At 38.4% G+C, this 23826-nt stretch overlaps 1 protein-coding gene across 5 annotated transcripts in view; it reads left to right on the top strand.

Annotated features, from left to right (window-relative positions):
• Positions 1–1443: 1443 nt before the first annotated feature.
• The window catches only part of LOC144662528 (tyrosine-protein kinase receptor Tie-1-like), a 41494-nt gene continuing 19111 nt past the window's right edge, over positions 1444–23826 (top strand). The window contains exons 1-20 of one of the 5 annotated variants that reach the window (XM_078523350.1): positions 1455–1642; positions 6317–6688; positions 7999–8253; positions 9072–9344; positions 9809–10057; positions 10776–11042; positions 13238–13531; positions 14058–14672; positions 15041–15199; positions 15621–15642; positions 16117–16285; positions 16603–16861; positions 16969–17079; positions 18342–18532; positions 18998–19120; positions 19222–19292; positions 19896–19936; positions 20583–20679; positions 21789–21888; positions 22541–23730. In XM_078523350.1, coding sequence (XP_078379476.1) covers positions 1567–1642; positions 6317–6688; positions 7999–8253; positions 9072–9344; positions 9809–10057; positions 10776–11042; positions 13238–13531; positions 14058–14672; positions 15041–15199; positions 15621–15642; positions 16117–16285; positions 16603–16861; positions 16969–17079; positions 18342–18532; positions 18998–19120; positions 19222–19292; positions 19896–19936; positions 20583–20679; positions 21789–21888; positions 22541–22609 — 3813 coding nt within the window. In that variant the 5' untranslated portion in view covers positions 1455–1566 and the 3' untranslated portion in view covers positions 22610–23730. Of the gene's footprint in view, positions 1643–6316; positions 6689–7998; positions 8254–9071; positions 9345–9808; positions 10058–10775; positions 11043–13237; positions 13532–14057; positions 14673–15040; positions 15200–15620; positions 15643–16116; positions 16286–16602; positions 16862–16968; positions 17080–18341; positions 18533–18997; positions 19121–19221; positions 19293–19895; positions 19937–20582; positions 20680–21788; positions 21889–22540; positions 23731–23826 lie in introns of those variants that run through there. The other 4 variants (XR_013572466.1, XM_078523353.1, XM_078523351.1 and 1 more) reach the window with 4 other exon arrangements.

Genomic DNA, 23826 nt, shown 5'->3' on the forward strand with positions numbered 1-23826 from the left:
CATTAACTTCAAATTTAGTTTAAAAACACGCGCGAAAACTTATCCCGGCAAGCCGGGATAGCTCGGGCATAATCGTTTACATGGCAAAAAGCTATCCCGCCTAGAAGGGTGCCCCGGGCAAGTAGACCGAGTGCCCCGGCAAGGCGGGTTGCCCTTCTAGCATGTAAAGGCTTCAAAACGTTTTCTTAAGAAACGTATGAAAAGTTAGCTCGCCCAGGGTAGCTCGGTTAGCCGGGTAACTCGGTTAGCCGGGGCACCCGCCTTCCATGTAAACAGGCCCTTAGAATGGGGGTGCTTATTGGAATAGGGGCGCTTATTTACAAAAACACATTCGAAGGGGGGAGCTTATTCGGAAGGGGGCCCTTATTGGAAGGAGGGCGCTAAATCGAATCATTACGGTAAGCTATGTTTTGCTATGTAACTAAAAAAACATTTTTAGTAATTATTTGTAAATTTACAGGCTTTAATAGAAAAGTATTGTTAAAAAAGTAATTGTAAGGTAATTGTAATGTATTATGTACTGTTAGTGATGTAAGTAGTGTAAGTTTCTGTTGTAAGAATGTTTCTGTGTTGCAATTAAAAAAGGCATTTCGTCTCATTAAAAATGTTTTGAAAAAGCTGCAGTTACATGAGGTCATTTTATCTAGAGAAATACAGGGTTGCTTTAATAAAGAATGTAGTTTTACACGTCTCACGAGTTTAGCTCGGGAAAATCTACCGAGATTTATCTGGTTGAGTGAGAGAACAATCCTAATTTCTCCAGGTAAAACTGACGCTTGGTGTATTGTGGTCAAGTTTCCCCAAATAAAGGCCCTGGCAGTCGGAGGATAAACTGTTGCAGACACAAATGTTTAACTATTTGTCCGCGCGCGCAATATTTGTTGCAGACACAAAATTTATGTTCCAGTAGTCGATGCAAAAAATGTTTGATTTTTTTTTTTTCAGAAAAATTTGTGTCCGTAACAACTGAAATATTTCCTGGTTTGCGCAGCCTGAAAACAAAGGTGTTTTATACTCATCTTCTAGCAATTGGATTGCATGACGGGAAACGAACAATTTTCTATTGGCCAACTTCAAAGCCTATTTTCTTAGAAAATAGCCTACCAAGTGCTGATTGAAATAGTGCAGTGCATATCTAACAAAGATATCTGTAACATCGGTATTATGTGTTTCGTTAGCTCAGTAAGAATATATACGCACTCGGAATAGTTTCATGCATTAAGTTTACAACTTTCTCTTAGCGAGCGCGATCTCAAAATCCGGCGAATGTAGTAAAGGTTTGATCAAATTTCATAATAACGTGGACTTTTTTGTGAACTATGACTTTCCCCAACCCACTAAAATATTTTGTTATGTAACTAAAATTATAAACAAATAATAATATGCAAGAATAATGTAGCGTGTCCCGACCTGTTATTTCCGCTACAGATTATATAATACATAAAGCTACAATAGTCACGTGCATTTTTCAGTGTCACAACAGCGCTCGGTGTTTGATAGCTCGCGTTTGACCAGATACCTGTACAAAGACCTAGCAATTTTGTCTGTAACATCGTTATCAATAAGATGAGTTTTATAAACTCACTAGGAATTTGTTCATACTGCTGTGTTCTTCTGGTATTGCTGTTACTTCCGCACGCAGGTAGGTATCATTCTACAAATATAATCTGTCAGGCTATCTTCGGCCTCAATTCAAACGTGTACTGATCTCTTCCAGGTTGTAATTTCTGTGATTAGAGAAACTCTTTTAGTATTCGTGTGTTCTCACATATACTTCAACTTATGCGGTTTTCAGTCCAAGCGAAAGTGTGTCCTTCTGCTAGGGTGTTCGACTCTCACTAGCTCGCTTTCGGTGACTTGACCGGAAAGCGACCGGAAGCGACAACGTTTCAAATGCACTTCGTATCATGGATCATCATGAACTTTAGGAATAACTGAAACGATGTAATGTACTTTGCAGACTTGAGTATGTATTATCTACAATATTGGGTAATTAGGACTAAAATTATGACTGTGACTTAGTTCTCCGTTACTGGATTGTGTCTTGCGTTTGGGAGTATACGTATCGATTCGTGTGCGATTTTGGATCATATAGAGCTTCATGTCAAAGACTGTTACGCAGTTTCATTTTCGTTGCCACTACTTTGAGGTTATACTAGCCTTCAGTTATATTGACGTTAAGTGATTTTCAAGGCAGCCTTTCTAGTGCTTTTATCGGCAATAATTAATATCTATCTTAGATAACTGTTTTACAAAAGTTCGACAAGTAAATTGTGCCGCATCAGTGAACGGCATTTGCCATTATTTTCATTTAACATTACATTTTAATTAATTATAGAAATGCAACCGATCTGCGTTTGACACGTTTTAAGGAGATTTTTAAATAACAAAAACAAAGCTTATCAGGAAATGAAAAGGAAAGAAATATTATGTGTTTATTTATTTTTAAGTAGATAGGTTTCCTCTGCCATCGACCGAATTTAGACAATACGTAATAAAACAATCTTCGGGAACAATCTAAAGGTATCCCAACCGTATCAGAGAACGCTTGAATAGCATGAATTTTAATGTTTAATTGATGTCTTCACAAAACACCGTTTAAGATGTTTTTAGCGGAAATCAATACGAGTTATTATAACGCCAACGAGCAAGGCTTTGCAGTTTTAATCGATTCCGGATATTATTAGCTACGTACACGAGTCTTGTTAGTGTTTGAATGATCAAAGTACTTCGGTTCTAACAGATATATATGAAACAGATAGTACGATTCTCGCGTGACTGATTTCCAGTTGTACATATTCATATTTCTTGTTGGGGTGTCACTAAACAGAGTAACGGAGTAACAAGTAACGAAGTAACTAGAAACAGAGTAACGGGAAAAAAAATTCAACAGGTAAAAAAATGTGAAATATATAAATCAATACAAAAATACAAAAAAATGCAGAAATAATTGCAAAAATCAGATCTTTGGATTATTTTTATTGATAATATGACTCTATGTTGAGTACACGACGGCCGAAGGGATTTTTACATAAAAATGTCACGTTACTGTCTCTTTCAATAGTCTTTTAATTGTCTCTTTTTCAATAGCAGGGAAGAAAGTTTTTTTGGAATGTATGCTTTATCGATTCTCCTGCTTTGTCATAATTTATTGGACAGTTCAGGAAATGAAGCAAGTGTTAACGTCATCTTTACCGGAGGCACTGCGGGTCTCCTTTGATCGCGGAACTATTCGTTCTTTACTCTGCAAGAGAATTTACGTACACAACAATCTTTCTACATCCATCTTTCGACGTGCTGTTTGAAATGGGAGGCTAGTACTAAAAGCCAGAACGGCGGAACGCCGGAATGTCGGTATACTAAAACCAGGAACGCGGGAATACTGAAACCCGGAACGCATAAAAAAAGGTGCGGGAAAAAATTCAAAAATGTTACCATCGTTTGCATTGATACGCTACTTCAGGAATCAAAACACCCGCGGAAACGTTTGCAAGACTTTTGTCAATCAAAGTTTGAAATGTCGTTTCGTGATCATAATCAGGAAGTTTAACCGGCGATCAAAAAATTTTATGCCGACAGAAGACTAACTAACTAACTAACAGAAGAGAAACTTGGTGAAATTCAACTTTATTACACAGCACAGACATTTTAAGATTTTTTCGATACATTACATTCAATTTCAAGGCTTTTGTGTTTGGAAACCGAATTAAACTAAACGGTTTACAGATCTATACGAAAATTTTTAAAAAAATTATTACTTGTATATCTTTTGCAGAAAAAAATTATTGTCAATAACAACAAGACTGTTTTAAAATTAAAAAAATTAATTCACGTACAAGCATAACCTACTTGTAGACATTGTGAGAACTACTCTGTTGTTGCTATTGCCGAGATTTAGTCCCGCCCTTGCGTTTTTGTTAATGTTGACATCATTGTTCCTTTGATGGAGTCGTTTTATTAATTCAAAGGCATGTTAAACAATATTGCCAAAGAAATGTAAATTGTATCTTACTCAAAATCGTGAAATTAAAGCGATTCAAGTCACAAAATTTTCGCAAAATCGCGAAATTTAAGTGTCGCGAAATACGCGTACCTCAAAATCGCGAAATTAACGTGTTGCGAAATTTTATGTAATAAGGTAGTCCCGTTTTAGAATGCAGACGTATCGGTTATTTTTTTGCGTTCCTGGTTTGAGTAATCGAACGTCCCGTTTTTTTTTTTTTTAATGCGTTCCCGGTTTCAGTAGTCCGGCGTTCCTGGTTTTAGTATTCCGGCGTTGCGGCGTTCCGCCGTTCCTGGTTTTAGTACTAACGACACCCTATCTCGCTGCAGACAAATAGCCTACGTCGCAGACAGTAGACAGTCGCAGACAGAAATTTTGAGAAAGAGAACAATATATCTTATTTTGAAACCCTCAAAATTATAGTCCGTCTGCTTCTAGATGATTTTAAAGTATTCCGAAATAAAATTGTGTAAGTGAATTTGGTAACTATCGCCCAGGTGATGTACATCGCCCTTCCCGGAAAACTGGTGCTAGTTCAGTTTATACATGACTTCGATTACCAAATGTTTGACTGACTGCGTAGCTTGCGTTGCAGCCGAACACGAAACATACTCGATATAGTTGTCCCTTTTGAGTGCTAGCGAACTCGACAAAAATATGCAAAGCCTAACCGATCTGTAGGTAGCATTCAGAACCACCTTAAATTTCTATATAAAACAAGAACTTTCACCTAGTAGTTTTTAAGTTTTTTAGACTCAAAAGGTCAAAATAGGGTTTCTTTGACCTCTTTTGATTTTGCCATAGTAACGGGTTTTGACGTCAAAGCGAGCTGACTCCATTTTATTGGTATAGTTGCGATGGTACACTGAAGCCGGACATGTCTAAACCACTACGAGTCACCTTCACGTCACCCTGACCCTGTTTAAGACACAAACCTCGGATTTTCCTACCCTGTTAAAAACAGAATGCCAATTTTTGATACCCCGTCAAAGACATAAAAATTACCTCAATGCCTTAATTATAAAAGTGAATTAAGCTAATCAGTGCCCATATCAGCAAAGTCAACAATAAGGAAGAATTTGTGACAACTCGACATTTACCCCTCTGCAGGCGTACAAGCCTATCCTGTTTGACATGGGTCCATGTAAAGATACCCTGTTCATGTTTAAGACAACAAGGGGTGAAATATACACCCCGTTTAAGGACGTTCGCGCTAGTTGTTTATGCGCATCCTTACTGCGCACGTAATTCATGTCGCAACGTCACGCCACGTCATGCACGAGCGCGCGCGCTGAGAAAACTTTCCAAACACGCATAGGGTTGGTAGCCGTTGCGTTAACTTCGCTTGCAGTTTCCTCTCTTAAACGGTCGGTGACCCCCACTTTTTTCGGGATATACCACCTTTACCGATAAATCTGTACTGATTGACAAAAAATGAGCGAATTTCTAATGTTGGAACTTTGTTATTTTTTCATTTTCTCCCCTCGCGCGCGATCAAATTAGTCACATTTTCCAGTCTCGAGTGTTCGCAAATACAATTCTTTAGGCAAGATTTTCCTTAAGGGACTTCAAAACCAAAATATATTTGTATAATAAACCCACTAAAATAAATTCAGACAAAGAAAGTTAGCCTACATCAATTAATTTAAAATATTTTGTCGCCCGAAGCCGCTGAGGTCATATCGAATGACGAAGTGAAATTTATCCAAATACGCGCCCGCTTTAGCTTATCGTATCTCAGAAACGAAGTCGGTGACCCCCACTTTTTTTACATTTCTAATAAAAGTAACTTATAAACTAGCTCTGGTGAAATTTTAAGAAAAATTGCAATGTTGGAAGATTTTCGCGCGAACGTCCTTAAGACACGAAAGCCTGAAAACCATAACTTATCGGGCCGCACGTCCCCATTAAGCCCTTATAACGAGTGCCCCTCCCCCGGGCATTCAGCTAACAAAGTGAGCAACGCACCAACAGTTTTGCCGCTTTAAATATTCATACAATCACTTCGCTTTGGTCAAATGAAGTGTTCAAAATATTCCTGCGTAAATATTTGTGTGTGACTCTAAAACTACGGGCTTAGCTCCCGCACGCGCAGTGCAAGCGGTAGGTGGTTGGACGAACGTTAGTACATAATTATGGACGGACTTACCAAATTTTCATAGCTATGGGGCTTTGCTCAAGCGTGCCTTTGGCGCGCAGTGGGAGCGCCACTCATGCATTCATTTCTAAAATTAAAACTCATATAATTGATTTGGCAAAAAAGATTGCATTGAGGTCTAAAAATTGACTTTGGTTCCGGCTTATGTTTTTCAGCATGTCAGATTAGTTTTACTTCCAAATATGACGAAAAGGCTATAACAGGATTGGTTGGCTCGTCTGTTAACTTCACCTGGAGCTTCTCTGGTGATATTGAAATGGTTGACTGGGGACTGAAGAAAGGTGGAGTGAATGATTTTGATAATAGTGGAATTCTGGTTACTATAAAGCCGAATGGTCACGTGACAGTACCAGCCCCTTCAGCATACAGTAGTCGCGTGAGTGGAAATGGCGACGTATCCTCTGGTCAGGTCATCTTCACTCTACGCTTAATCAGAAAGAACGATGAAAGATATTATGGCTGTAGAATAGACAAGACTACTGATTTGTATCCGCCAAAATTTGACTCTGTGTACTTGGCAGTTGAAGGTGAGTTATGTTTAATATATTACTTTGATTACACAACGTTAACGGCACATTTACCATAAAGAAAGGCAAAACAGACGCTAGCTTTTCACAAACACCTTAGCGACAGAACGTTGCCATCCAGTTTACCTAAAAGTAAATGGAAAACTTCCGTTTCTAAACTTGGCGGTAAACTACAACAACACTAAACGACGAACTTCACGGTGGACTTCAGTCTACAGAAAACCGACGCATACTGACAAATTACTGGATAAATCTTCCTCGAACCCGAATTCCTACAAAGTTATAAAGTATGCGACCATCGATCAGTACTTTTGACGAGGATGGGGCGACCTCTTTATTATGCGAGTTTTACAGTCAATAACAATGGCAATACTAACCAATCAGTTGCAAGGATCAGACTTAAAACCATCGATTGACCAACAACGTTCCACTACACTGCGAAGATGGCTTCACTTCAAGTTGTTGAAACGCGAGTCACCAACAACCGACCGCAGTACGAGTACTAGATTGAGTACGAGTTCGAGTTTTCAAAGGTTGTGCCTATGCTTTCGATGACCACATTACAATAATCTCCTTTTCAACTGGTTAGCAACAGTGAGGAGTAAGGTCTCTGGAAAATTGAAATTTGATAGTCGTTAAAGATATGAAAGAACGAGATACGAGAGCCATAAATTCCGTGGAACGGTGTCACCATGCTAACCGGCCATGCCAAGGGGCCCGCCACTATCTGGCACAGACGAAGAGGCCCTCCGTGATCCTCGATCCGTCTTGCCCTCGACTGATCACTGCCGGTTTGCGTTTTCTCCCTGTTCGTAGCGCAAGTCATATTCCGTTCACTGTTTGCGCCTTAATTCCGTGCTGGCTAAATTCATTGAAAGCTTCTTACTATTTGTCGGTTTGGCAAGTGTCCCGCGCGACCTTAACTCTTTCAAATGAAGTCAAATGTATGTTCGATATATGGACATGCATTAGCGTATAAGATGCGTTTCATCACGTAACAAGTCACAATAATTCCTGCATAGGAGGATACACTGACTCGGACATAGACTGAAATGTTCCAAAATAAAGCATTTTGGTTGAACAGCAAATTTAGCTTAGCAAAACACTGAGACCGGAAGACAGGAGGCTTTTTTACAGATTTCACGCAATTCTGGGCACAGCTTCAGCTGTGACCTAACAACACCATAATTTTAAGTAGGATGACGTCAGCCTCTAATGCAGAACAAACTATAGCTTTTACACGCGCTTATCCACATATCATGTGCATAGCAGTGAGATAGCTATGACATCAACCAAATTCATTTTTGCAGAGGCACCACAGATAAGCATACCATCAGTACAAGCAAGTTACAATGAGGGATCTTCGGTCAATATCAGCTGTATAGCATCCGGGACACCAGAACCAGATGTAAAATGGATCAGAAATGGAATAGTAAAACGTTCAGAGAAGAAAACAGCGTTTTTGACATTCAATAGTATAAAAAGAGCAGATGATGGACAGTATACTTGTAAAGCCAACAACTCAGCTGGAAATGATAAACATCACGTGGCACTCGTTGTTCACTGTAAGTAACATTTCTCATTTTGTAAATTATCCAAAGGTATCCTCACAATTTAGTGCACAAAAACACATTAATTAAGTGCTCGCAAAGTACGGTTTTTGTTAATTATTCAATCGTAACCATTTAGTAGCCTGCGAACAGGCCCTGCTCTTCCGCTCTCGTTCGCCGAAAGTAAATGACAAAGAGATATCGGCTTATTTGTAGTAACAACAAAGGGTGTCTGGTCTATAAGCTGCAGTTCAAATCTCTATTCATATCGCAAGCCATGTGTGGTTTAGCAGTAATGGACAGAAACAGTATGTGGTAAATCAGTCTTGTTATGTTTTTTTTTGTTGTTGTTATTTTTGTAAAATTATGAAAATAGAAACTTCTAAAAGACAATCTGGACTTAAACATACCAGAGCCAAGCCATTATTCATTCATTAATCTAAAAATAAACATTTAGAAAACCACAGCATTTATAATTTGCCTATATATGCATTTGACATAATTATTGACACCATTGCATCTGTTAACTTAAAGGCAAATAGATTTACATACTCTGTAGCGAACACTAGTTGCAAGGTTAGCTTACAGTTGAGTCTTGAGACAATCTTATGGTCTTACACGTTGTTCAAAGTTGTTTATCTTTCATTTTAAGATCTTATGTTGTTGTTCAAATGGTCTATTAACATACCCTCCATTTTAGTCCAATTCCTTCGATACCACGCGAGCAAAATATGCACGAAGTATTTGATCGATAAGTCTGGTCGAGTTGAAATTGGTCATGACTTTAAAATTTACCACAATTTTAAGATTCACCATTGGTTTTTCGTTATTAGACAAACCTGAAGGTACAACACTAATTACTAGTGCCGCTGCAAATACCGTCACACAAGGAGACAGTGCAACATTTACCTGTCACGTCACGGCAGCTGAGCCTCAAGTATCACAGTACAGGTTCTATTTGAATGGCACTCTCATCAAAGACAGTAATGACAGTCAATACACCATCAACAATGTACAGCGATCTCAGCACTATGGCGAGTACAAATGTGTACCACACAATGATGTTGGAGATGGACCAGAGGCCCGTTTGACACTAAATGTAAATGGTGAGTGACATTCAGTGCGGACGCTAGCCTGTCCCAGGCGTTCGGGTAGTGGGGAACGGCGCTACCTTTTTTTTTTCAATTTTCACTTGCCGTTTTCTTTTTGCGCCGTTCCCCAATAACCAATCGCCTGGAACAGATGGATGTCTGTGATTGTGGTCACCCTTGTTCTCCAATAAAACGCCTCTCCTTGGTCCCATATACGCACACATCCTATTTACTGTCAATTTAGCAATGTAACAGTAAATTTCATGCAAAATTGTAGTTTGAAGCTATGTGTGAGCGTAGACTACATTTTAAATAACGTGCAAACATCAATCAGTCATCGTTATTTATGACATTTATGTGTGATTTCCAGCACGTAAGGTACATAAAGTTATTTCTTTGCAGAACACGTATGAAAAAACATTCAAGTTTGCCTGAGGCGTAAAAACCCAATTTATGTTGCTGGACTTTCTCCTATTTAGTTCCTGTACAGTTCACCGTCTTGCCACAAAACGTCACAGTTAATGAAACAAATACTATTGTTGTGAGCTGTGCTGCGTCAGGTATTCCAACACCTTCTATATCATGGAAAAAATATGTGCAAGGCACAGCTGTGTCTAAAGACCCGAATACTCAAAGCAGTGACAGAAAGGATGCCGGGATGTATGTGTGCACTGCAAGCAATGGAGTGGGTCAAGATATGATGGCGAAAGTTTATGTAATTGTGCAATGTAAGTCTATATCTCGGGGGAGTCTCCCATGTTAAAAGGAGCGGAGATAATCGTCCTCTTACATGGGGTTGTAAATTTCGGAGTTTACTATTTAGTAATCTAGTGTTCGGGACAGAACGCCAATGTTTTACCAATCAAGTTATCTTGAAGGGATTGCATTCGAAATAAATAAACTGACGTAACGTCTTTGTTGTTGGCTTCAATAGAACTATCATGCAATCTATAACATTTCTTCGTGGATGAAAGCAATCGATGACAGTGCTTTTACCGTTAGTCATTTTAGTCACTTAGCTCTTATTTATGTGTTTGTTTTAGAATAGTATCACAAAGCTAAGGCCTTCCGCCTTTTTCGATATGATATGATTGCAAATGTTAGGTATGGTCCGAGAAAAAGATGTTTCGAGACGACTTAATATCGTTGGTGTTCTTTAGCTACTGCGAAACTCGCCTTCAATAAGATTTAGGAGAAGTAAAGGCGTTCTATTTAGACATCAGTTCCTCTCCATTTTTAGTTCTTTAGCTTCGTAAGTATCGCACTTAGAATAAAATGGCTGTGGATCATCTCTGGAAAAATAAACATCTCACTTACAATTCTTACAGCCACAGTAATCATTATTTGAAGGTTAATGTGGCGCTGCAGTGCTCAATCAACCCGTTCTCATTTGTTTTAATTGACCTTGTTATTTTGTCTGATTCAATATTACTTATCATTTTCTAGACCCGACTACAATAAAGGAAGCCACAACATCAGCTGCCAAGTCGTGGGTTGGTCAGACAGTTTTGTTGAAGTGTGTGTCAGATGGTGTTCCTACACCAACACTCACCTGGTACAAACCTGATGGAAGTCAAATAAAGAGAGTCACGGCTGCACAGAACACAGAGGCTGTGAAGATGGAAGGGGATCAAGATTTTGGTGGTTACAAGTGTGATGCTGACAATGGGCTCACTCCTGCTGATTTCAAGATAGTGAAAATAGAGCAGATAAGTAAGTGTTCGATTATAAAATATTTGATAAAAGTTGACACTGGCTTAAAATATGTACAGGACGTTTCGGCTACTGCTGTAGCCTTCTTCAGCAATATGTAAATTTAAAACGGCGTCCCTGGTGTTATAGGAATAAAAACTAAAAAATGCAGAAAACGGTGACAAGGAATGTACTGAATAAAATTGGGGGTGGAATTCTAAAAATGCGACTAAAAAGGATAGAATAGGGGGTGGTATGCAATTAAAAATTGTTAAGTTTCTTATAAATGTTTGGGAATGCTACGTGTTCATTAATAGCGTTTCCATCTCGGACTGAGTGCCACGCTTCGAGGAAAAGTCTTTGTCTCCAAACTGAAGACCGGTCGATAATGTCAACATTTTCCAGATCAATTTCATGATCGTTGAGCAAATGGTGTTCGGCCAATAGGGAATTTCTGTCCATTGTTGTTATCGCTTTAGCATGTTCTTTGATGCGTGTTTTGAGTGCGCGCGAGGTCTGGCCAATGTAAACACACGCACAGTCTTTGCATTTGATTTTATATACATTACCTTTCGACGACTCTTCGCTTACATTGGCCAGACCTCGCGCGCACTCAAAACACGCATCAAAGAACATGCTAAAGCGATAACAACAATGGACAGAAATTCCCTATTGGCCGAACACCATTTGCTCAACGATCATGAAATTGATCTGGAAAATGTTGACATTATCGACCGGTCTTCAGTTTGGAGACAAAGACTTTTCCTCGAAGCGTGGCACTCAGTCCGAGATGGAAACGCTATTAATGAACACGTAGCATTCCCAAACATTTATAAGAAACTTAACAATTTTTAATTGCATACCACCCCCTATTCTATCCTTTTTAGTCGCATTTTTAGAATTCCACCCCCAATTTTATTCAGTACATTCCTTGTCACCGTTTTCTGCATTTTTTAGTTTTTATTCCTATAACACCAGGGACGCCGTTTTAAATTTACATATTGGTGAAGAAGGCTACAGTAGTAGCCGAAACGTCCTGTACATATTTTAAGCCAGTGTCAACTTTTATCAAATATTTTTTAATCTTATCATGGCTGGCTACAAACCAGATATTTTTAAGTAAGTGTTCTTTGTGTTTTTTTTTCTGGTTTAACTTGGTGTAGCGAAAAAAAATTGTTTGTTAGAATTGTGTTTTGGTGGGGATTTCATGGTAGAAGTGGTGTCCATTTTTTAACCGGACGTTTGGCAACCATTGTAAGTGGAAGTTCACGGGCTTAGGTTTTTAAAATGTTTGCTCAGTTTACGCGAGTACTTGTTTCGCTGTACTTGGATACATGTTGATGAATGCCAACGGCTTTTGGTCTCGGTAGCTGTATTCGTTGTTGGTGAAGTCTTATGAACATTTCCTTTCTTCGTTACTTTCTGTCCGTAACCTTTCATCTTTCTTTTTTTTCTTACTCGAAGCAGAAGTTTCCCTCGAGTTTTCCCCTTCGACATTTCTTAAATTTCAGGCCACTATATTCTCTTCTCCTTGGCGGGAAGCCCTGAAGAAAAAGCAAGCGTTGGTTGCTGAGTAACAACTTTTGCCAATCGTGTAAAAAACGGGAAACATCGAGGAACATGGTTCCATGCCGCGCGGAAGCACGGAATGTTTCTGTCTTGTACCAGAAGCATATTTTGCTTCTTAGAGATAAAAATTGACAGCAATGCTTCCCGTTTGGCAAAACTAGAAAACATTTAGCAACCATGTGCCCGCTACGCATGCTTTTGGAAACATGTTTCCTCGTTTGCCAGGACTTTTAGCAACTCAGTACGTTCACATTCTTTTTATTGGAGTCATAACCATTATCTCCCAGCCTAAAATCCCATACCGCGGCTTTAGTCAGCGGATTCATCACCTTCCGCTGTGCGTGCATGGAAGACACTCGATTTTGGTTTTTCAAGTATTCCTCTTTTGATTTCCTTTTTCATTCAAGAGGTTCAAACTGTTCCTTATGTATTCATGAATTTTAGATCTTTCAGTGGCATGCTTAGCTTGTGTTGTGTGTTGCGTAAAACGTGAAGAACTCAAATAAGAATAATGACAAAAGTAACCATAAGGAAGCTGGCAACACAATTCATCTAACGTGCACATTGATGATGTGTATAAACAATTTCTGTTTGGATTTTCTCGCCAATTTCTTTTGATTTTCTTTGACTTCTTCTTTACTGTCTAGAGGAACCAGGCGCCCCGACTGTCGTTATCGGACAGTCAGACATTCAAGCCACTTCACTGGTAGTAAAATGGACAGCACCAGCTGATAATGGAGGGAGTCCTATCACAGCATACCGAGTGGTCATACTAAAGGGTGGCACTGAGATAAAGAATGAGAACGTTACTGACCCTAGTACAACAAGTCTGTCTGTTGGAGGTCTGGAGAGAGATACTGAGTACAGTGTGAAGGTGTTTGCCAGGAATGCTGTGTTTGAGGGACCTGCTGCAGAAAAGGCAGTGAAGACTAAGTATGAAGGTAAATGAATGCTGTTAAATCATCTTTCAGTGATAACGTGCTTCAACCATGTAACGTCAGACGTCTTTCTCAGTAATCATTATATAATTAAAGAAACTATGAAGAATAAATTAAACCATATTATTACGTTTAATATCACGGTGACCTGTAGCTTGACTTGTTTTATATTACTGAAGACAAGATGTTTGACTACGGACCCATAATAATGCTTTGCATATCATGTCATGTGTGAAACTGGACATAAATACAGTAATTCAAAGCGAAAGGTCTTTTATTCTGTCTCAGAGAAATCCGTCGTAAACTTGTATTGGGAAAATAATCTTTCCCTAGCTTTTGAAATTACATACCATTGAGGTTCAGTGACATAGCGATACAAGATAACTCGAAATGATGAGTTTCATCAAATATTTCAATTCCAAATGGTCGATAAGTTTCCATTAATGACATGGAAAGATTTTCAAAGAGAACTTTTTATTGCTAACTTTAAAAAAAACTCCCTTGTCTTGATATTTTGGTTAATATTAAGGAGTCCCAGCAGCAGCAACAATTGAAGATCTGCCCAGTGAAGTAACAAACGATACGATTACTCTGAAGTGGAGTGAACCACAAAATAATGGAAAAGTTATAACACACTACACTGTGTATCATCGAATAGTGACTGATGGCAAACCAGGAGAATGGACTGAGCTTAAAACCATTACAGCTACTTCAGTTAGAGAATTGAAAGTTGAGTTGGAGAAAGGCAAAGAGTACGAATTTGTGGTTACAGCGACAAACGAACTTGGTGAAAGTTTAAAAGAAGATGGAAAGATCAAGAGAGTCAAGGCATCAGGAGTCCCAGCAGCTGTGGAAATGGATGACATACCTAGTGAAGTAACGGACAGTACAATCACACTTAAATGGAAAGAACCACAAAGCTATGGAAGAGAAATAAAAGAGTACACTGTGTACCAGAGAATAGTGACTGATGGGAAACCGGGAGAATGGACCAAGATACAGACAATTACTGATACCTCAGTTAGAGATTTGAAAGTTGAGTTGGAGAAAGGCAAGGAGTATGAATTTGTGGTAACTGCAACAAACGTGCATGGTGAAAGTAAAAAAGAGGAAAGTAAAATCAAGAGAGTCAAGGTGAAAGGAGGTATGTTCCTCATTAATGCGTGTAACTTTTTTACGATTTACAGTCATGTGCCATTAAAAGCTGATATGATGACTGGCAATGTATCTTATACATAGACTTTTCCCTTCTTCGTGTACATGAATATAAGAAAATATGGCATTTTAAATTATAAAAGAAACAAACGTTAACTAAAAACGAGCAAGTTCGGTGGGCAAAATATCTCGGTATTACAACTGATAAACAAATCATTTATATCAAGACTTGGAAGACTTGTATCAAGTTTAAGAAAGCATTTGCACCAATTACAGTGTTTACGTGCTCAGCGACGAAACCTAGTTTGTGGCCCTGACACTAATCAGTTATTTGCTGTGTGTTCTTGTGTGGCTTAGAACCAGAAGGTGGTGGTGGTATCCAATCTGGTGATGCCGGTGAAGATAAAGGAAAGGGCGCTGCTATATACGCTGGAGTAGCTGCAGCTGTTGTTGTGGTCATTGTTGGTATTACTGTCATAATTATTCTTTGGAGACGAAGAAAGCCTTCAAGTCTTGGTATTTATTAAATGTTTTCCCATAACTTTACGATACATTCTAGCAGTGATGTTATAACAGTTGAGAAGTTTTTGCCAGTAAAGTGAACTTTTTTACCTAACGACATTCAGGCGCCTGAACAAACGTATTTAAGTTAATTTATAATATTTAGAGAAGAAAGCCACATTAATCGGAGAACCCCGAAAAAAAAAAAGAAAGAAAAAGGCGAGAACCAACAACAAACTTAACCCACATAATTATGCAACTGGCCGGAATCCACATTAGTGGGAGGTGAGCAAGCTCACCACTACGCAATCCCCATTCCCCAAACAACTTCGTTAGCTATAAAAAAACATCTCGCTGACTATTACAACTTTTAACTTTCGCCTATAATATATTTCCTCAGTAAAAGCTGATCTTGTGTTTTTGCTATCTTTTTCAGACGAAACTTCTGCGGGCGAGCTGTAAGTACTGAAAATAGCTTAAATGATATTGCTTTGTCAGCGCAATAGAGGTTTTAGTTTTGTTTCCGTGGAATATTAAGGTGTAGAAATACTGTATTTAACTTTATTCTTGAAACTTTACTTATTTTGGCATGTTTGCCTACGTAATGGCGGCTGCTCCCCCTGAAATAAGCAGTATTTCTAGACCCCTGGGATCTATAAATTTCAACGTCAACTTTTTCTACCGAAGGGTGGATACAATAATAGACTTTTAAGCGCCAACTGTAAGAAATTGGCAGCGAGATCTGATTTGCACATGAAGCTACGTGATTAGGACGTGCGACCAGAAAACACAGCGTATTCTTTGATGTATTACAAATATGTTCAAATGTGAAATTCCTTTCGATCGACGATGTGCTCCCCAACCACGTCCGAAAAACGCCTTGGAATTTTGCGGTATTCAAGAGGATTCAATGTTCACTGTATCTCTTGTAGTGGCAGCGTGTATTCTAATGTATTAGAAGATGGACATCAATCTCTCAGCAGAGAGGCTGCCCAGAGTCTGCAAGCTTCGGGTCCAGCGGCCGAGCCTACTTATGCAAATGTGGAACGATCTAAAAAGAAGAGGAAGAACAGAAAACCACAAACTGACAAATATGGACAGGTAGATTTATCCTAAATGATAAGTAAATATTTTGACAAAATAAATACCCTTATGTACTCCCTTCATTTAATTGATTATTGGGGGTACTATGAATTTTTCTAGCGATAAGTGTCTACAACCTTTAATGCAATCAGTCTGGCCGTTTCCATCTCAAGTATCAGGCGCCTGCTCAAGAATGACCCAGTGCGCCCTTTGCAAAACCCTGCTACGTGACTTTGTCCATCATGAAATAGACGATAGAACGAAATGGATTTTAATGAAATAAAGTGACATAGTCAGTGATGTAACGTTTCCAATTTGTGGTCTTTCCTCACCAGAATGCTAAAGCTAGCGCTGCAGAACCTAATCAGTCCTTCAGCATGGTACCGTCTGGTGCTTCCACGAACTACGCAGTTCCAAGCAGCGGAATGTACATGCCCCTTCATCCGTCGGGACGAAGCTGGGAAATTAATCGAGAGCAAGTCAAAGTAATTAAAGTTATTGGTAAAGGAGCCTTTTCTCAAGTTGCCAAGGCAACAGCGTGGGATATTCGTGGTAACGGGGGACACACAATTGTTGCTGCTAAAATGCTGAAAGGTGTGATCAATGTTATTATTATTACAATCATTATTATTAACACAATCATCTTCATTAACATTATCATTATCACTATTGTTTTTATCACTGTTATTGTTATTTTGTAGCGAATGCTCCGGAGTCAGACAGAAAGGACCTGCTGTCAGAACTGGAGTTGATGAAGAAACTGAAACCTCATCCTCATGTGATCAAGCTGATGGCATGTGTAACTGAGACTGGTATAGAAAATACTGATTGAGTGATATAAGTACAATAGTTTAACATAAAAATACAATATGTAAATACAATGATTTAATGAATATAAATGTAATAATACTTATAAAACTGAATTATAATAAAAAAAAACATATTCACGTGTGATGGAGATCGCGACGTTTCGACTGCACACTGCTAGTCTTTATCAGGCGATAAGGTCGACTGGTTGTGTGTGAACTTATAAAGCACGCTGCTGTGCTGTGATTGGTTGGTTTTCAACAGCTGTGATTGGTGCATTTCGATCCTCGCTGTTTCTGTGTCCTGTTGTTCCCTCAGCGGTCCGCTGCCGCACAGTTCTCCTGTTGTTGTGTTTTTTAATCGTGGGCATCCATGCTTCAGGAATTTCAATTCCATTATCCCTGTTGATATTATTGTGACTAGCAGTGTGCAGTCGAAACGTCTCGATCTCCATCACACGTGACTACGTCGTGAGACAAACGAAAAATAATTTATTATTGTACTCTACCACGATGAATAACCACAATTTTTTACGATAAAAAAAAACATATGTTACAATAATATAATAATAATTTATCATAGTATAAATATTATAATGATAGAAATAATTATGCAATAGTGAAGATAGAAACTGAAATCTATCTCCACGTTATCAGGTTAGTGCGCAACCAGCAATTTTGTGAACGTTTCAGTTGTAGTAATAATAATAACATTTTATTAGGAAGCATTCATTTATAATACAGTGGTTTTCAGAAAGGCCCTTACTAAGATTAAAATTGCTAAATAAGTTTATATACGATAAAATAAGATATACCTAGGAATCAAGGACTGTATTAAAAACTAACTCCTAAAATTGATAGAAGCTACAATTAAAAAATACAAAAGAAACAATTAACTAAAAACCTACTTAAAACGCTACGCTCATAATTAAAAAAATACAAACCATGTTCCCGGAAAGACAACCATGTTTTTGGAAACATTTTCCATAACATTTTCCTCGTGTTGTCATGGTTCCATGCCGATCGGAAACACGTAATGTTTCTGCCGTGTTGGAAAAGCAGAGTTTGCTTTTTGGAGACAAAAAAACGCTGGAAGCAATTCTTCTCGGTTAGCAAAACTGGGAAACATTGGGAAAAAAAGACGCTACGAGTGTTTCTGAAAACTTTTTTCTCATTGTGCAAGGCCTTGATGCCTGAATCGTTATATTCTTACAGTTTACTGTAGCTCATCACCTTTAGAGTGCTAACGTTTTCGCATTTTATCACAGATCCACTGCTTGTCCTCATTGAGTACGTGCCGTTCGGTGACCTGCTGGGTTACTTGAGGAAGAGTCGAGGACTCAACGACACATACTTTAAAGACCCGGATGTGAAACCGCAAACAACTCTGACTGCAGAACAGTTAATGAAGTTCGCCTGGCAAGTTGCTGATGGAATGTTTTATTTGTCTTCGAGAAAGGTTTGGTTTTTGTTGCTGCCGTTTTTTCGACTTTATTGCTTAGTTTAACTGTTAAGCTCCTACAGTATAAACTACCTTCTTAGAATTTTAAATTGAACAAGTGGAACATGCAAGTTCTGAAGAGTTCAACCTAGTGGCGGGAGCCCGGGAGAAAAGGGGCGGGAAGCGGGAGGAGAGAGGGCGGGAAACGGAATTCTTAAGATGGCGGGATCCAGAAGAAAACGAGTGAAATTTCGTAACATTTCATTATATTTCGCAATAGACATGGAACAAACAGGAGAGAACAGCTATGGAAAGGGCCGGGAGGCGGGAGTAAAAGGTACGGGAAGCGGGAGTAAAAGGTACGAGAGGCGGGAGGTTCAGACCCCCTGTCCCCCCCCCCCCAACCTATTGCTAGCTAGCAATAGGTTGTATTCTGTCGTATCGAGGAAATAGAAATGCTTAAGAATATGCTTTTCACTACAGATAATCCATCGTGACTTGGCGGCCAGAAATGTTCTTGTTGGTGAAGGAGAGAAGTGTAAGGTGACAGATTTTGGGATGGCGAGGAATGTTCACCAGGATGATATTTACACCAAACGAAGTCGGGTGAGAGTTTTCATAGAATTATAGTTTTGATCCTTTCACGGATTGTATTAAAATATTTCGCTTTTGCTTTCAATTGCCTCCCTCCTTTTTTTCTTAATAAGGGCCGACTGCCAGCCAAGTGGACTGCTTATGAAGCTTTGTTATATGGAACATACACAACACAAAGTGACGTGTAAGTACCTTACGACTCAATAGGTACTTTTCCTGAATAAATGCAGAGGTCTTTTAAAGAAGTTTTAATGTAATTTCCTTAGGGTCTGTTTGTATATAGAGAAACCTTTTCCCTGGTAGAAGGATCTCCGTATGGAGCCATCGCGGGTGAGAGCTTTTCATAGATTTCTGTACACTGATGAGAAATCGCAAAGTTGGTAGTAAGGAGTACAGTGTCCCTGGGTGAAAGGTCACTTGAGCTGGGTGACCCTTGGAGGCGGTTCAATGCTTTTCTATGTAAACATGCACTTTAGCTCTTTCTGACTCGCCCACCAGGAACAAAGCTGGACTTACAGGGCATGTGTGAAACCAGGATGGTTAAATTTTGGCTCGCTTGGCAGAAACAACTCTTCTTCATGTAAACAAGTCCTTATAAAAGAGTGTTTATACATAAAAAAGTGAAACATATTGGGTTATTATGTAATGCTCAGTAAATAAATTAAATATAGGGAACATTACTAAAATTTTAATAGTTGACTCAATATAATTAACTAATTAATTAAATTTATTTATATTTGTTCCTTCGTCAATAAAAACTAATATCGTCCAATTCCTTTTATGGCAGTTGGAGCTATGGTGTCCTACTGTATGAGATTCTCACTGTAGGTGAGCTAACCATAATTACCCATAATTCATCAGTTGTAGTCCATCAAATATTTTAGGTTATTTAGGTTTTGGATCAAAACTCAGGGGCACTCGAAGAGAAAATATTACTATAATGGTCAAACCGCAGTTTCTACGTTAAAAGTGTCCGTTCTGTGCAAATAAAAACTTATTTTTCAACGCTAAGAAAAATGTATCTCTTCGGATACGCTAGCTAAAGTTTCAAACTTCAGAACAATTCGGGGAGTGAAATATTCTCACCTGAGTTTACGAGCCGCTGTTGCCATTTCGAAAACCGTAGCTGGCCTTTTACCTAAAACGACACTTTTATTTCTCCGTAAACAACAGGCATTACCGTTTTCCCATATAACGAAAGTTTGAGATAAAGAAAACTCCAGTTTCTCTTCACACTTTCAGACTTATAATTTACCGAGAATCGTAGACCATTATAGGTCTTCCGAACAGATATTCGCCGAAATGATCTGTTGTTTACTACTAAAAACTGAACGCACAATCACTATTTCATGGATCCAGATGTCATAAGCATAACCTAGAGTCGAGTGGTCTCAATCAAATACTAGAAGAGATTTTCGATCTAGGAATTGTTTTTATGTCATTCATGATAGGAACATCACTTCATCTCTTCTAGGTGGATCTCCGTACCCGGGAATTAAAGCTCGAGAAATCGCCAGGAAACTTCAAGAAGGATTCAGAATGCCAAAACCAAAACATGTGGATAGCAAACTGTAAATACATACATATATCTTGTTACGCATAGTTTTTGTTAGTGTACAGAGTCGTCACTTCTAGCCAACAGGGCGTATGTAGCACCACCTTCTAAAAGCGTTTTGTCCAGTTCGCTAATTTGATTTCAGTTGATGAGACGTTACGATGATGCTTATTTTACGTAAATGCATCATGCTGGAAAAAAAGTCTTATGTCTTTAAAAAAAAATTGGTGTTTACTTTTCTAAGACAATATTCAACCTATTTTTTTCGAAAACGCTTTTTGTTACATTGCATTGCTTTAAAACTCATTGTTACGTGATTTCGAGTATTATCAGTCTTTGCTTTAGTTAACGGGACTGTGTCAGCCAGATGTTAGCCAAATTTAGGCATGGAAACTGTCATACTCAGACTGTCATACTCAGTGAAATATAAAAATAACCTCTTAAAGCAGTGAAGGGCCATTTCAATAACACAGTAAATACAAAAGAAAATTCAGATGGCGAAAAGTGACGAAGATTGAAACGGATTGCGATATGGGATTTTGAAATATTGTTGGGCTGAACAGTTTTCAAAGGTGATCTCGTTTGCTTGTAACTTTAAAATAGTATAGCCAGGGCTATGAAAGTGCTACAGAAATTTGCATGCATACACTGTGCAATTTGGAAGAATGATTGCATATTACAAGGGATAAATATTAAGGAAGTATGTAAAGTTTGAGAGGTCTGAAGAGATACGTGGTGGTGGAGTGTACCTGGAACTTTAAATTGCAACGTCCAGGAGACACATTTGGTTGCAATTAAGCTATGGTTTTGTCTTTTAGATCCATAGAAGTAATTTCTTCGGAAACATTAAGTTTCATAGCGCATATTAGGCAGAACTTAATAAACTTAACTCAGCAGTGACACAGTTCCTTTAAGTTGTATGCTTTTTTAATACTTTACGTTTTTATGGTCATGCAAATTAACTTTGTTGTTGTTGTTGTTATTGTTAAAGTATCAGCAATTCAAATTTGAAGGGACGTGCTTTAAAAACATCTAGGCGAGCTTAGCCTGGGCGAGCTACGTTATTTCGTTAATTATATTTATTTTTCTATCGTTGTTTCGAATGTCTGTTTATTTTCTTTGTAGATACCAGATTATGTTGAACTGTTGGGAAAAAAATCCAAGTGATCGACCAACGTTTGCCAAACTAAAGGAAACTATGAAAGACATGGAGAGAAACCACAGGGTATCAAACTTGATAAAGTTTATTTTTCCATATTTATTTCAGTTTTTTAAAAATATTTTAACATCTGGGAATACAAACCTTGAGCTACGATGGTTAGAAAGTTGAGACACAATCATTTTTTTTTTATTATTTTGTATTTCTATTTATGGTATTTTTATCTTTTGCTTCACTTTAATAACATTTCATAACATAGCATTTTTGGTAACAACGTCGAACTTCACATAAAACGAACTAAACTGTTCACGCATAAATTCGACGTTTGACTCAGTTGAGTTCGTCCGATTGAATTAGGATCGACCAACATGTTCTATCTGTCTATTTTAGACGGATAGACCGTGTGAAGATCGATTGCGTGACAAACGACGATATTTTCATAAAACGAACCTATTGAATAAATTGATAATTTGTATGTTAATGTATAATTAGCCTCGATATTCGTTCTTGCTGCTCTGACTTTGCTTCGACGATCGGTTTGACGAATTATGTTTGACGTTTGACCCAATGGTCGAGCTTCACCTTTTTGGGTCGATAAAATTGCAATTTAGTTCGTCTCATGTGAAGTTCGACCTTTGGCCTGGGCCTAAGTTGTAAGTGAAAAGTTCCCCTCACAAACGACACGTCACTAATTATGTGAAATGTCTTTCTGTTACAGACGTACGTCAACCTCAAACAATATGACAACAGTTTGTACGCCAACATTGAAGATCTTACAGCTGTATAACTGTATCACCCGCTGACTGTGTAATCAAGAAGTTAATTTTATAAAGACAGCTAATAACTGTAAAAATCTCTGTTAACCCATCCCTCATTGCCCCCCCCCCCCCACACACACACACACACACATCCGTCCTGCACCAAACTATAAGCTGGGACCCTTAAGCCTGGTTAAGCTAAAACTTCGTTAGGTTGATTTTTGCAGTTGCTGTTTTCGCAGTTACCTTGTTTTAGACGTGTTAGGGTGCGTTTCTTTGGGAAAATCAAAAATTGGATCATTGATCTGAGATAACAAGGATGCTTTGCTCCTAGAGAAACGAAGAATTCGAAAATGGATTTTTGTCGTAGCAACCTTGTAAACGCGGTTAGTAAACACATTTCCCACAGAACATAAAATATCAGCACAAATTTATTTTTATGGAATTTATCCTAGCAAAAATCATTTCAGCATACAAAATCTTTCACACAAAACACACGTCGAAGAAGTTCTTAGATCAAGAATACTAAAAATCCAGATTACAAATACAAATAAGAATTAAGTATACTTGCTTCCCTCCTTCTCTCCACACCCCCTCCCCCCCCCCCCCTCCCCCTCCAAAAAAAACACTCAATAACTTGCAGAATTACAATGTAATTTATTACCAAAGATATCAAGAACAATCTAGTAAACGTCTGATTTCCTTTGTACCTTGGAGAAGTGGTTGTACACTATTGGAAGGGAAAATTTGTTATTCTCTTTATCTACTTAATTGAAGTGTTAGGCAATTAAACTGTAGTGTAGGGAAAATGGTGTGATTGCTGTTATACATATACTGAGATATATTTTTAGAAAAAAGATTCGACCCATTTAGCCACCCAGGCAGCAAAACATTTTCCTTGCTTCTGGCTAATTTTAATAGCCACCTAGTAAACATGACAAGGGACAATGTTTCTGCAACAATGTTTCCTAGTTTAGCCAGGCCTCTAGACGTTTAATAAAGTCCTAGCATTGGTCTCAGGTACTTATGGCCCGCCCGAACGTAGACCTTTCGCAACTTCGTTCCTCGCTTAACTCGTGAGGTCGACTTGTAAAATAAATTAAAAAATAAATAAATAAATGGGAATTTGCAGTGGCATTTCCACAGAGTGGCTCTTCATCAACTGTTCCTGATCTAATTGGAATTTACAAGTGTATTATTATTTCCCTGAGCATCATTGCTATTTCAGATTTACAGCTGTGTTTCC

This window comes from Oculina patagonica, chromosome 8, assembly GCF_052425735.1.
Source record: "Oculina patagonica isolate OP01 chromosome 8, crgOcupat, whole genome shotgun sequence".
Classification (NCBI taxonomy): Eukaryota; Metazoa; Cnidaria; class Anthozoa; order Scleractinia; family Oculinidae; genus Oculina; species Oculina patagonica.